This window comes from Phalacrocorax aristotelis, chromosome 8, assembly GCF_949628215.1.
Source record: "Phalacrocorax aristotelis chromosome 8, bGulAri2.1, whole genome shotgun sequence".
NCBI classification, from domain to species: domain Eukaryota; kingdom Metazoa; phylum Chordata; class Aves; order Suliformes; family Phalacrocoracidae; genus Phalacrocorax; species Phalacrocorax aristotelis.
In genome coordinates, this window is record NC_134283.1 from 34419691 (window position 1) to 34434204 (window position 14514).

General features: G+C 41.1%; 1 protein-coding gene across 1 annotated transcript in view; it reads left to right on the forward strand.

Annotated features, from left to right (window-relative positions):
- UBTD2 (ubiquitin domain containing 2) overlaps positions 1 to 14514 on the forward strand; it is a 55185-nt gene that overhangs the window by 19008 nt on the left and 21663 nt on the right. Inside the window, exon 2 of the mRNA XM_075102413.1 lies at positions 10452 to 10688. Coding sequence (XP_074958514.1) covers positions 10452 to 10688 — 237 coding nt within the window. The remainder of the gene's footprint in view (positions 1 to 10451; positions 10689 to 14514) is intronic.

The window sequence follows — 14514 nt, forward strand, 5'->3', positions numbered from 1 at the left end:
TATGGATTTCTAGGATCTCTGACTGTAAAATTTTCCTAGGTAGCACTGAGCTGTAGTGGTGATCTAAAAAGGTTTACGTTACGTTGAAACTAGTTCTGAATCTCTCTGGTGCTGGCAGAACTTGTTTCTGTCAGGGCACTGAAGTGTTCCTGCTCTTCCCTTGGTGTCGCTCCTCCTGACCCAGTGAATGGGCGAAGAGCTGCAGAAGTCTGGGCTTACTTGTCATAATAAAGTAAACTTACTGGTGGCATCATCGAGAAAGACTTCAGAAGTTGCAGCATCCTGTGTACACAGGCTGCATGTTAGTCTGCTGACGAGGGTGTGCCGGCTGGCTTTCAGCACGGTTGCACCTAGTCGGGGTGGAGCCGACTGCATTGCTTAAAGAAAATTATCAGCTTAATATTTTTTTATAATTCTGGCAAGATGAGAAGCAAGGCTGCCTTTGACTTTTTTTTAATCTAAAATTGTACTATAGCGTTGAAAGTACTTGTGGTGCATTAAACACAGACCAGATGTACAGCAGTTCGTATGCCCCTGTCTGTCACTTACTGAACTCTCGAATTTGTGATGACCCTGTGTGGTCATTCTGTGGCTGCATGACAGAGGCTGGTGCTGCCTGCGCTGCTCCCATGGCTTAGGGCCACATAAAAGTAAAGCTTAGCTTTAAATGCTGCTGAGCCAGACCTTGTTTTATGCCTTGCTCAAAGCACATAGAACTTGGCTGTTAGAATGCAGAGGAGCACTTCCAATTTTAAGTGTTTTGACAGGAGGGATATAAGTCTCCAGTAAACAAATCTTTCATTAGCAGTTCATATAGATGCATGTTATGCAGTGGTCAGAGGGAGAACTTTATCAAGGAGGAAGGGGCTTCTGAGCCAGGACAATGTTAATTTGCAGCTGGGAACACTAGATCTTTCTTTGTTTTAAATCCATGCTAGCAGATGAGACTGATCCATCCTGCTGGCGTGGGGCAGCAAGCGGGTGCCTGTGTCACAGCAATACACTGGCGTGGAGTTGTCCAGTCGGAGGAACTCTCTGCTTTATGATTTTATCTGATGTGTCTAAAGCTTGCCTGTTAACTGAATTGAGGGGAAGATACAAAAGGGTTTTAGCACTTTAAAAGTGAAGTTGCTGAGTTGTCTTCTTTCTCATGATGTGAGACAGAAAGCACTGGGTTTTGGTGTTGTTTTTTTAGGTAAGTTCTGTGTAGCTTCCCACTGGGTTCCCACAGCTGTTTCCAGCTCTGCTGTGCTGCGTGCCATGCTTATTTTGTTTCACATGTTAGAAGCTGTGTCAATGCCAAGCTCTCGGCAGCAACTGAGTTTTAACTTAAGCTATGCTTTGCAGAAGTCAAAAGTAGTGTGTATTTTATGCAGCCTATCTCAAATAGAATATTTCTCATGTTCCTGATAGCTTCCTTAATAGTTCTTGTCATAGATTTCCAAAAAGACAGTCTAGTTGTGCACTGTAGATGGTACAGATGTTTGCACAGCATGATTTTGGAATGGGTCAATCGTTATCCCATTCTGCATCCAGCTGAAAATATGCATCTACCAGGGATAGGAGCAGTTTAAATTCTAACGTAAACAGTGCTGACAGGTAATTGCATAGATAATGTCTGCTCCTCAAAGCTGTTCTACCGTAGTGCTACTAGAATTTCAGTGTGTGGCTGAAGCTGACACTGAGCAGCCAGTATAGCTACTGCTGTTCTTTCCACCAGCTGCAGAAGCAGAATTTGTGGCCCCAAGATTGCTCTGATGGTAGAGACAGATGGGCATCAGCTGGCCTTTGCCCTGCCTGGCAGTGTTCCTTCTTCATCCATGGTCACCCCTTGACTGAGGCAATAAGGATTTGAGGTGGTGACTCTACAAAGATGTTCGTTCCCTTCAGACATTTTTATCTGTCAGGAGAAGAGGTGTTGAATCATGAGCTTAATCAAGATAACTGAGAAATACTCTGCCTGTACTTCCAGCAGGAAGCTGGGTGGGCAGGCAAGGCTTAGGAGTAACCACAAAGCTTTTGTAAACTAATAATAAGGCCATAGAATTAATGCTACAAAATAGTGCTGAGCTTTTGGTGGGAGACGAATAAAAAAAAAAAATTCCTTTGAAAAATATTGTTTGAATTGTTCAGGCAAATAACAATAGAGAACTTCACAGTGGCTTTGTTTCTATTATTGCTGTCTCAGACACCACTTAGCCAGAGCACTTGTAACTGTTGAGGTTTGCCGTCCTGCTCTTGCAGCTCTGGGAGCTAAGGAATTGTCCTCATAAGACCTGCACAAACAGACGGGAGGCTGAGGTTCACCTCTTGCCAGCTGGCTCTTGGCTCTTGCACCTCGTGTTAGACAAAATACACTGATATGGTTTAAATTTCTGCAAAAGCAACTTATGTTATCACAATGTGTCCCAGCTCAAAGCATACATCAAGGCTGTTGGTAATCTGAATAGATCCTACGTGTGTTGGGATGAGGTGGGATGTTTGGGTCTGGTATACCATCAGGGAGCAGATCTCAAAAGTTCAAAGCTTTTATTTCTTGCTGCAATACTGCTGGCTTCTTTGAAATGTGAAGGGTGATGAGCTTCCTGGAAATATCAAGTGCTCTTGATTTCTTCTGCAGTTCCTGTTGAAAATAATGGGAGAAATGGAAAATACAGTGTAATAGCTGGTAATGAGTCATTTTTTCTTTGTCCAGCACATTCATATGCCCTCATCATCTCATGTTATATCTCATGCTGTGAAGCCTCTGGACTGACTCAGCAAAGATTTAGTGCCTTGTATGTGGAGATGCAGGGATGCATTATGCACAGATGACTTGTCCAAGCTGCCTGTAATTACCAGTGTAATGTGCATTTTTATTCACTATAGTTTCTTCCATGCAATTAATTCCTTTGGAGGAATATGTTGGGTAAGACTTGAGGAGAAATAGAGAAGGCCCATTCCCTATTCCTGCTTTGAACAATGCTTTGTGACATCCCTAGTGCCAGCACAGGTGAGTAGCATCTGGGGGACACAGCACTGTTTGCCTGATTGGCTCTGAGCGTAGGGGTGGCATGAATGAATGATGGTACTGGTGATCAGTTTGCTGTCCCCTGCTGGTTCTTCCCCTTCTCCATCTGATTTTTTTTTCCCCCTCCTTTTTTCCTTGCCTCCTTTGTCCCCGCTCCGGGTAGGAGAAAGGGGAGATAGCCCCTGGGGCTGGTTGGTGAATTTACTTCTTGTGCGCAGATTCATCTTAGCTAGGTTTGCTGTTCTAAAAAGCTTCAGGCCACAAGTTTACTTCTTGTCTGGCTCAAAATTAACTGGTTTGTACACCTTTAACCTGGATTTGAGCCTGTAGCCTGATGTTTTATTACACATCTGTTTAAAGACATAACTTGAACTTCTGTTAGGAAATGTAGTGTTTCTTGTAGTGTTCATTTCAATCTCCCCAGTCTCCCTTCATGAGAAAGCCTAAAACTTAACTCAGTTTCAAGCATTTGTCTTTATATCTATCTACACAAAGCATTTGGAAAGCTCTTGTCTTTCTCAGTCCCACAGGGTCCACAGAAACGTTATACTGCTCTGAATGCTCTTAGGACTGTTCTAATAGATATTTCCTTTAGTTTTCATATGAAATCTTGGTGCTCCTTCATTTCCTTGTTAGGAAAACTTAATTGTTCCGTGAAATATTTAATTTGTAAGGCTGAAAGTCTTTTACTACTGTCCGGGGACACTTGCTTTTCAAAATACTGTTCTCATCTTGCAGAAATGTAATCTTCTTAAGAAATAAAAATACTGAAAACTAGCATTAAACAGGTAAGATTCTGGCATTTTTCCCATTATTGTGTACATCTCTGCTATTTATTGTAATTCAGATTGTCTACTTAGATGCCATACATTTCCCCCTGCCTCTCACCAGTTTTGCTGTTTTTCTACACCTTTCATTTGTACATTTCATTTACACTTTTCCTCCAAATTGTAATTTGACTACTGAAAGGATTGAACTAGAGAATGATGCAGAGAAAATTATTAAAATGAACTGTATCTCTATATTGATACAAAATTACAAGATGCCTTATGAGGAAATTTGAGCAAAATAGATTTAAAATGTGGCTCATTTGTTTAGAGTACTACTCACTGATTGTGGGGAAGGAAACCTTTGGGACTGTTACTAAAAGAAACTTTATGGGTAATCAGCTGTTACTTTGCATTTCATTTGTCTTAGAAAAATATTTGTTAACAACTGATCCTCAACAGGGAAGCAATTTGGTAAAGAAAATATTTTTGATTATTAGTTCAATTGTATAATATTTAACTTCTCCTGACTGTCTTCAAATAATTACCCATTACTGTTTCTCAAACTGTGTATCCCTTGGAGGATATAGCTTTGAAGCTGTGCATGTCTATAGTTTAAGCAAACCAAATAGTAACTCTGTGCCACATTCTGCTGGCTGGCCTCAGCCTCTGCAGGTCTTGGTCTTTGTTTCCTTGACAGCTTATCATATCTGTGTTCCCATGGAGCCTGACAGTCATCATGTCCCATCTTTTTCACTGAGATCCACTTCTGAACATCTGTCTCATCTTTCCCATTCAGATAAACTGGTTTGGTGATTTTCTGTCCTTCTTTCAGCACTTCTATTGGGTGGTCCTGCTCCTTTCCTCACGGTTCATTCAAAATCTTTTTCATCTCCTAACAATTAAGCAGTTGTCTTCATCTTTTAGGTAGTTTCCTAAACAAAACAAAGAAAAAAAATTATGTTACCACATCATGCCAGATTCTCCTGATACTAGTGTCATTTCAACATTTTGATGTTGAGGGTCCCTTCATGCCAGCCTTCCCCAGTGCTTGTTTCTTGTTGTCTGTCAGTCTTCGTACACACCTGCAGGGATGTGGAAGCACAGAAAGGCCCTGTTCTTGCGGTTCTAGCACATAGCTGCTGGTGGATGCATGGAGATCAACAGCTTTGGGCCTCTAGTCCTAAAACGGAGCATGTCCAGTCCAAATGTCTCCTTCTGGATTTGCATTATTTGATTTGACAGTAAGCCCTTTGGGGCAGAAGTATTATCCAATTTGATTATCGAGTGCTACAGTTTATGGGTGTATAATCTAGGAATTATGAATGCTTTTTCTGGATATTGGCTTTTAGTATGAGACTCTTCCGTTACCAGCTGCTCCTTCTCATCTGGTCTGCTTTGGAGGAGGCAGCAATACTGTGATCCACAGTGATAGCAACGTAACAAACACAACAGCTGTTGAAAAGAAAAGTTCTACATAGACACTTTTTGACATTTTGTTAAGAAACTGATTTAAATATCTGGGTTTATCTGCATAAGCTCACTCAAAAAAAGTGTAGATAACCTTACTGATGCCATAGCTTTGATGGGAAGCTGCTGGGAAGGGAGACAAATATTCATAATTCAGATTACAAAATAGTTTGCAAGGACTGGAGAAATATACCTTTCCTTCTGAAAAATAAGACTTTGTAGTTTGCTAGGAGCTAAGGTTAGTGGGGCAGAAGGTAGTTGTTACCTCAAGGATCCCAGGGTACTGCCCTACCTGTGAAGGGAAAACACGTTATATGCTGCTAAATCCTACTGATGAGACAGAAACAGTCAACTGCTTGTCTGACAGTGTTCTTATGTTGCTTTGTGGTATTAAACGGTCTAATAAGGGAAGCTTAACTAGGAAAGGGGTGGGGCTTGAGCAGTGCTTGGATTTTGCATGTGTAGGGTCACTTGCCTGGCAGATGGGCTGGACGGGTGGATGCTGAGCTCAAATGAGATTTTCCTCTCTCCTTGCCTGCTTCTCCAGCCTACTGCACATCATTGCAGTCCCCTTTCCTGCCCTGGCCTTGTGCTGTATCCCAGAGCACCTAACCAGATAAGTTTGGGTTTCTTCTCAGCATGCTGAGCCCTGGGAAGTTCATTATGCAGCTACTAATTATCAGGACTTCTTACTTTCTTAGCTATTGCTTCTGCTACTGTTAACCTGAATGGACCTTAGCAAGCCCTAAAAATGATCTTTGGAATTTGTGCTCTGCATACCTTGCAATTAGTGGGTGCAATTCAGACTGGAGGGGAACAGAAATGGCACAGGAGGCATCTTTAAGGCAACTCTTGGCTAGAACAGGTGCAGTGTCCAGGAGGATAAAGAGTATCTGTAATCTCTTCACAGTAACCTCTCTGACCAGCATAGCAAAACACTTTGTAGGGTCACATTGTGGCCTGTGTAGTTGCTCTTCCCTGAGAAAGACTGCTCTTAAGCAAGGTCCAGCAGGTTGTCAGCAACTTCTTATCCCTCTTTTGGGATGCACATCACCACCTGAATATCTGTGAGCTGCTGAAGCAAGAGCAGCCTGAATTATCTTGAAGTGTCACCAATACGCTGATCTTTCATTTTCAAAAGTAGACTGTTAATGGTCTTCAGATGACATTCTAAAGAAATCTCTTGCCAAAAATATCAACCATTGCCATCTATTGAGATGGGCAACTTCCAGTATTGCTTCAGAGAGAACATGCCATTTTGGCATTTATAAAACTATTTATGTTTTCAAGTAGGATATTAATAATTTCTTACTTAATGTTGAAGTGATGCAAGATGAAAAATTAATGTGGATGATATTTTCTCTTCCAGATCTTGCAAGCTGGTTTTGCCTCTGATGTGCGTGGCCTTAAATGAAGTCAACATTTTCTTTTGAGTTCTAGTTTACTTCCAAAGTGAGGAATGTAAAACTGATACTGTAAATACCTGACAAAGTGTTTTCAGACTGCTGATGTTTGTTTCATTGCCTATTCTGACTGTCTTTATCAGCCTTATTACAGAAAAGGGAAAGTCCTTTGATGTGGTCCAGAACTTTGACTGGAGAAATTAATGTAGTGATGTTTCTCTTTAGTGAGTAAAACATGAGGTGGAAAGTGAGAGATTTGGGCCCATTTACACATTAGGCTTTTTACATGTCTTAAGTTTCTTGTATCCCTTCTGTTCTATCTATCCACACAGCTAAAGAGAGATTAACATTTCCTCAGGGTGGGGGGCATAAAGCTTTTAGGGGATTCTTGAAGCACTTCTAAGTGTTAAACACACTACAGACCTTTTTAAATACTCGTTTGCAAATCCAAGTTGTGTTTAGAGGCTTAGTACTGAGGTGGATGGTTTGTTAGAGTGCATTTGGCTTTAGAGGCATTTGTAGAGTCACTTTCTTCCACTATCCTTCTTCTGAACTTGAAAAACTAAATTATTACTGGGTTTATCATCGCTGCTGTCTGTGTAGGAAGGATTGTATCTCCAGGGACAAGTTATTTTAGACTGTTAGGATCTCTTCTCTTCAGTCTCTCCCCTGCTGTTCTTGTCTAATGAAGGGCAATATATTCAGATGCTGTCTTAGGCAAGGTGGGGAAGCAAGGGGGAGAAATGGCCTGTTGCAGTTTCTGCAGTGGTGCTGAATAACGGGCAGGCAGGGCTGTGTACAGGAAACGCTGCAGTGCTTGGGGACTGTGCAAAGTGCCTTTAACCTGCTTTCATAATTCATGTTTGGGGAGAAGGAGAGGGCCCTGTGGGATAAATTAGCATTCATTGAGTGTACATGCAAACAGATGTTAGCCAAGGCAGAATGGAAAAGATGCCCACTGACCAAAATTTCTTAGTGTCCCATTCAGGCTGTCTGTCTGAAATTTTCATGCTCTGACTCCTGAGCCTTAATAAGGAAACGATTCCTTGTTTGGTGTTTTACCACATATGTTTCTACAATTTCATAATATACTGTTTAATGCATGCAATGTGTCTTGTCTGGGCAGCCTCCTTCACCATTGTTTTAGGCTGGACCATCGGCTCTCAGCTTGTATGTGCTCAGCTGAGACTTGGGCTAGAAATGGTTGGGCTTTGCCAGGAAACTTGGTGTTTTGTAAACACTTGGGTTTGCCGTTCTGAAATCTGTTAAATGGTCAGCACTTCTTTGAAAAGCAAATGGAAGCAATCTCATGGAAGCAATCCCATGGAAACAAAAAGCAATAAATGCTTGTGGTCCCTTGAAAGGATTCAGAAGTTTATTATTTTTAGTTTCTGCATGGGATACAGAATACAGCTGGAGTCATTGCATGTGTGCCATGCAATTGTAATTTGCCATTTTTAAGATCTGACTTTGTTTCCATTCAAATATATCCTCTACTATGTTGGGGGTTTTTTGGGGGGTGTGTGTGGGTTTGTTTGTGTTGGTTTTTTTTTTTGTTCGGTGGTTTTTTTTTTGTTTTCTAATCTGAAGAAGGCTCATGCCTTAACATAGTTGGCAATGTCACCTTACCGTTGGGAGTTCTTTTAAATATCCTAATTTCAATGACCTAAGTCTCAGCTTAAGTGTGAATGTCATCTTGAGTTATGAGTCAAAGTAGGTAGTCATTTGGTCATATAAAGTCAGATTGTATAAGGGTGTGAGGTTTAACCTTGTGCGCATGTTTTGGTCTCCTTAAAGCCTGTGTGAAGTTGAAATGCCTGTTGGCACACCAGGCACTGATGGTCAACCCTGAGACCCAATGCTTGGTGTCAAGTGCTGTTCTAAAAACACCTGAGTGCATTTGTTGCAGAAAAAAAAATCAAGGAGAGGGAGTACTTGAATTAAATAATATTTTGCAAAAATATTACAGCTTACCTGAAATGAGTATTTCTAATATATTGACATTTAGTCTTCTCAGTCATGTCTGTCACCCCACACACACTCTTTGCCATAAATATGGTTTGTAGTTAACTGTAGAGATACAGTGTAAGTCTAGATGAAGAACCATGAAGAATATTTAGATGTTACACTATTCTTCCATTGAAAACTGAGAGCTGGAGTAAGACTGAGGGAGATACAAGGGTTTTTGTCAGCTATTGTCAACTTTCTGCCAGAAAAATAAGGTGCTCTGGAGAAGGGAAACATTTCTTATTAACTCTAAGGATGTACATGGGATACAAAATGCTAAATGTTAACCCTTGTGTTTGTCCTGGTGCTCTCCCATCCTTGCAAACTAGCCAGGAGCACCTGATAACCAGCAGCTTTGCTCCACAAGCTTTGATATCGCAGCAGCTGTGGTGTCTCATTCTTTAAGAGATATTTTGGCCTTGGTAATGTGGATGTGGGGTGACAGACTGCATCTCTCTGTGCTTCCCTGGCTTGACAGCAGCCGGGGTTCATATGCTCTCTGGGAATGGCAAGGGCTCTTCATGGGAGAGCATAGCAGGGGGTGGCTGTCCAGCATCATATGTGGTGGGATCCTAAATTGACTTCAGTCCTGTGTAGCTTACCTGTCTTTCAAGAGCCTTCATTACTTGTCACCCAGTTTCTGTGACCTGTCCCATGGAGGGGCTGCTTACTTTCAGCTGCAAACACACTTAAGTTTATTTTAACTGTTGAAGGACACTTCATTTCCTCTGGAGACATTTAAACTATGTATTCAAGGTTTTGCGGTATTGAGCCGTGGTGAGAACTGTTTTTGTGGTTTGCCGCTGCTCTCTTCCCCATACTGTTCTCACAGGGTCCCATTTGCAGCAAGCTTCTCCCTGTTAGGAGGGGGCTGAAGGAAATGGGGTTTTAACTCTTGTAGGGAGGAATTCTTCCTGGTGTGCACAGAAGTCTGCTTTCTTTTTCCTTTCAACAGAAGTCGAAATAACACCTTAACTCACATAAACAGAAGAGAAGGGTTTATCATGGTCTCAGTAGTGCTGCAATTTAAAGTGAACAGGTAGTTTTTCATCTGCCAACATTATACCTATGTGATTATCTTAACTGGCTATTACACAAAAAATAGCAGTAGTTAAAATGAAGCAAATGCTTTCATGTTTATTCTTTGAACGAAGTAACCACTTTTTAAAGCTTGATCAATTCCTGGATTATTCTTTAGGGATTTCTGTCTCTGTCAGTTCTAGCCTTTGTGCATCTTATTTGCTTTTCTACATACACTTACTCTGAATTAAAACTGTTTAAAAGGAGATGACGCAAAAAGAGTCTTTAGCCTCTTATAACTCTTGTATTAACAAAGTATTACGTTTGTTGAACAGGGAGTGTCACTAGCAGTGTAGAGCAGAGATACAGATGCAATTTGGTCTCATTGCACCCTGGTGGTGGGATACGGGGCGTCTCGCTATGCCGCTGCTACAGCCTTTGGAAAATGTCTGTCGGGTGTGACTCTCTCAGCCAGGCGCACATGGCACAGGTGGAGGGATGCAGAGTTACCAGGAGCTTGGGGAGAAGTTGCTCAAGGGTGTGGGTGAAATCAGGAAGCAGGAGGTAACACCTCAATTTTTCTAAGAAGTAAATCCAACTTGGAGCCCAGGGGAAGGGAGGTGATGCCTCAATGAGATGGAAGAAAAGGATTAGGATTGCCCAAAAGTAAACTTGAGCTCTGTAGATCCTAAACAGAATAACCGAAGGGGGCACTTCGCTAATTTTGTGCTGTTACCTTTTTTTTTAATTTTCCTTCCTCTTTCTCCTCCACAGTTGCTCTTGGTCGTAATCAGCCCTTGAAAAAAGAGAAACCAAAATGGAAAAGCGATTACCCCATGACAGACGGACAGTTGCGCAGTAAGAGAGACGAATTTTGGGATACAGCACCAGCTTTTGAAGGTCGCAAGGAGATTTGGGATGCCCTCAAGGCTGCTGCGCATGCTTTCGAAAGCAATGATCACGAACTGGCACAAGCAATCATTGATGGTGCAAATATAACACTACCACATGGTAGGTTCATCTAAGATGGATGTGGCCTAAATGTAACAGTAGGTTAAGGCAAATTTTTTTTTGACCTGCAAATTAATTGAAACAGTGTGCAATAGTTTTAAATACCTGTATTTCACTATGCACAATGTCTTCCTATTTGGCATTTCAAAGCAAAATTACATTAGTATGTAGAGGGACCAAGAAAAGCTACCTTTCTATTGTTACCTAAATTTGAATGTATGATCAGGTACATGGTGTAATACAAAATTTAAGAGTCTGATCTCTGCAGGCAACACTTGAGACTTTCTGTAATATCTTGAAACATCTGCATGCTCACAGGTACAGTTCTCTTAAATTTTTTTCAGCCCCCCTTTGTGAGGGGGTAGATTAATTTTTCCCTCTGCTCTTATGGGTTTCTTTGGCACTTGAATTATTTTGGGGTTTTTCTTAATCTGTTTTCTGAAGAGTATGAAAATCTTTCCCAAAAACTTGGTGCTGGCAATCAGCTGTAAGATCTTGTACAAGATAAACTGTAAGCACTTATTTCAGGTGCTTTACTTTTGACTCTGTTCTGAATTCTGATTTTTTTCAAGCTCGGTTCTCCTGCATTGCACCCTCTGAAATTAATGACTCCCCGTTATTGCCAATAGGCATGCGGTTCGAGTTCTGTACTTAAGGAAAAAAAATATGTAATGTATTTGTAGCTTCAGTGACCTGAAAGAATTGAGATTGAAATTATATTAAAAAAAAAAAGCACACACCAAAAACCAAACCCCAAACAAAAAAGCAAAACCAAAACAAATCACAGCCAAAACAGCCACCCCACACACACAAAAAAAAACCCCAACCCATTACCAATGAATAACAAAACACACTGAACTGAAGCAGGCGTGTGTTCTGGTTAGGCTTTGGTTGGTGTCCTCTCTTCCAGAAGGGGCATGAAGAGGCTTGCACCAAATAATGAACTTGTTCCAGACACGTAGAGCTAAATGCTGTATAAAAGATACATGTGCTGATTAGGGTCTCCTGGGAAGAAAAAAAGGATGATGTGGAAGGATGTGTACCTTGCTTTCTGGGGTAACTAGTCTTCATAAGATTGACTACTCATATTACCTTGGTTCTTTTATTGGTGGTGTTTAGGACCTCAGTTTCCTTAAAAAGTCATAATTGATCATGTATTTAGTTTGAAAGGGGTGAATCTGGGGATCTGTCTGTCTTTTCCTGTACTAAAGTGTGAAACATTACTAGTTGTTATGGCTCAGCATGTTTTCTGCTCTCCTGTTCAGCACTCAGGATCTCTGCAGCATTGCTGAGAGGTAGAAACTTCCAGTGCTGCAACACAGCCTGGCTTTTCCATAATTCATGGGCGATCTTTTGTGGTTTTCCAGATCAGTGTTTGTTTTCAAGGAGGTTTGTGTTTTGCTGGTTTGCTGAAAATATCCTAGAAGAAGCTGGGTGTTTAGGCAGCTTTTGAGCTGGAGAGAATTGTATAGGTGAGAGGGGTCTGGCAAAATTGATAACAGAAGTTACTGATAAAATTTTAAGTCCCCATTCACATAAATGGAAATAATATCCCTGAGGTTGAATATTTGCAGACCAAAGGTAGTTGCTAAAACAAAAATAGTAGAGGCTAGGAAAACTCAATGTTATGTACGAGGCAGGTTTAACAAACTGTATATTACCTTCTGCTGCTGTCTCCTACTGCTTATATGAGTTGCTCTCCAGATCAGACTTTAGCTTAGGGTAAAGAATTGTCTCTTACTGTGTGAATGCTTACTCTCTGCAGTGAGGGTCTGAGTCTGCTTGTGACCATACACAGAAGGCTGATAGAAACATAATTCTTTTAATAAATGAAAATTTGAATCACAGGCATGCTTTTGTAGTGAGAGGGATATTATTTGTATAACGTGGTTATGGAATTTGACATGACCCCAGTAATGAGCTATTTTGACAATGTGAGATTATGTATTCAGTTTAAATGTTGCACAAGCATACATATGAACAGCACTTACAGGGAAAATGTTAAATTACGGCATCAGATCATGCAAAGAAACCCTTTGATATGTTAGGTCTCTGCTTCCTCTCGTTAGAGTGGCATTACAACTTGTAATTGTGGAAGAGGATTTTATTCAGGTGGGAATGTTTAAGTCTGCTTGGAAGAATGTGTTCTGAGATGGAGTCACTTGTGTTTCTGTGTGCCTCTCTTATGAGAAGAGAGGATGGCTGATGTACAGTTTCAACATTCCCAAATTTTGAAAATAGCATTTCTTAGTTTTTTGAATAACTGCTTATTAAGCTGAGACAGAGTTTAAAGCTTTAAGTCCCAGCAGTTTCTGGTTGCAAGCAAAAATCTGAAACTGGGCGGATAACTTGCATTTCTTCTCTTTGGGCAGTCTGAGGAATGTAGGATGGATGGTGTGCCCTGGAAATTAGCCCTTTTAATGGCGTTGAATGTAACACTTAAGGGGGAAGAAGTATGTGAACTCTTAAATTTTACTTTTGAGCAGACAACTTGCTTGGGGTCCTGCCTAATACTGGCAGACTGTAGTCTGCTTTCTAAGGCCCACATGCAGAATATTCAGAATATTTCAGAAATAAGTCAGGAATCAAACTTACATCAGAGGCTCTGTTCCCCAAGCCAGGCCTGGCCTGATGCCGGATTCCCAATACAGAGAATATTTGAATATTCAGGATCTCGAGTTTAGTAGTAATTTTTGTACTCAGAAAATTGCTTTGCTTGCTTTTTGTGCAACTTTCTGCTGGTGACACTTGTCTTGTGCATCAGCTGCTTGCATAGTTCTCTGCAATGTGACCTTTCCACTACAGAGAAAGCTACTTCTTTTAGAAATTCAAGTATATGTTAGTCATCAAGCACTGTTAGTGTCATGTATGAATAGGTTATGAATAAAAGCCTTCTGTTTATGGGCTCTGTAATGCCTGTTATCAGCAAACTTAGCTTATCTCCAGGCAGGTAAAACAAACTGTCCTTGTTCTGAGTGACACCAAAAACCTCAATGTTTTTGTTTACAAAAACTCACTTTGTGCAAAATTTAAAAAGAAGGGAAAATAGCTGCTAAGAAATCCAGCTCCTGCATATGCATTAAGTACCCAGTCCTGTGCTTACCTGACTTACACAGGTAAATCTAAGTGATAGTGTAACTGCTGAGCAATGCTGCGCCCCACATGGGTGGTCTGTCCTTGAACCCTGTCCTGGGCTCTGCGCGGGGACCCGGAGCATGGCAGGGGACCTGTGTCACCTCTGAAAGTTCTTTTTTTATTTAATACCCTTTTATTAGTCCATAGAAGTTTACCTGGCCAGGCAGCAAATACACATCCAGTTGGCTGTCTTCTGTAACAGAATTAGGAGGAGACTTAAAATGCTTGCAGAGTCTCCTGAAATAACACCTAAATGCCTATATTCAATTTTGTCCTCTGGTGCACCAGGAGCCCTGGTAGAAATGACTAGGGAGTGCCGGCATGCCTCCCTGGAGTTTAGGCTTGCTTTCTTCAAATGGGAGGAAAAGGGAAAACTTGCTACTCAGGCCGTGCATGAAAAGACTTTGTATTTCCCCAAAGAAAGCAATCATTTAGGAAGATGACATGTAGAAGTCAAGACAAGACTTCCACCCCCCCAAGTAAATAGACAAAGTAGCTCTGGCATTTTCATGCATGAAAACTTGTATTTGTGATGGGACAGACAAGGGTGGAACATTCTTCCTTTGATTTCTTAGCTCACCAAAGAATCTTGATTCCTAAGGAAAACCAACATCAGCTAAAGGAATTTATCTTAACTCTTGAAAAAATCTTTAATTTTTTCCTCTCCCAAAGGATAGGTCTTCTGCAAAAT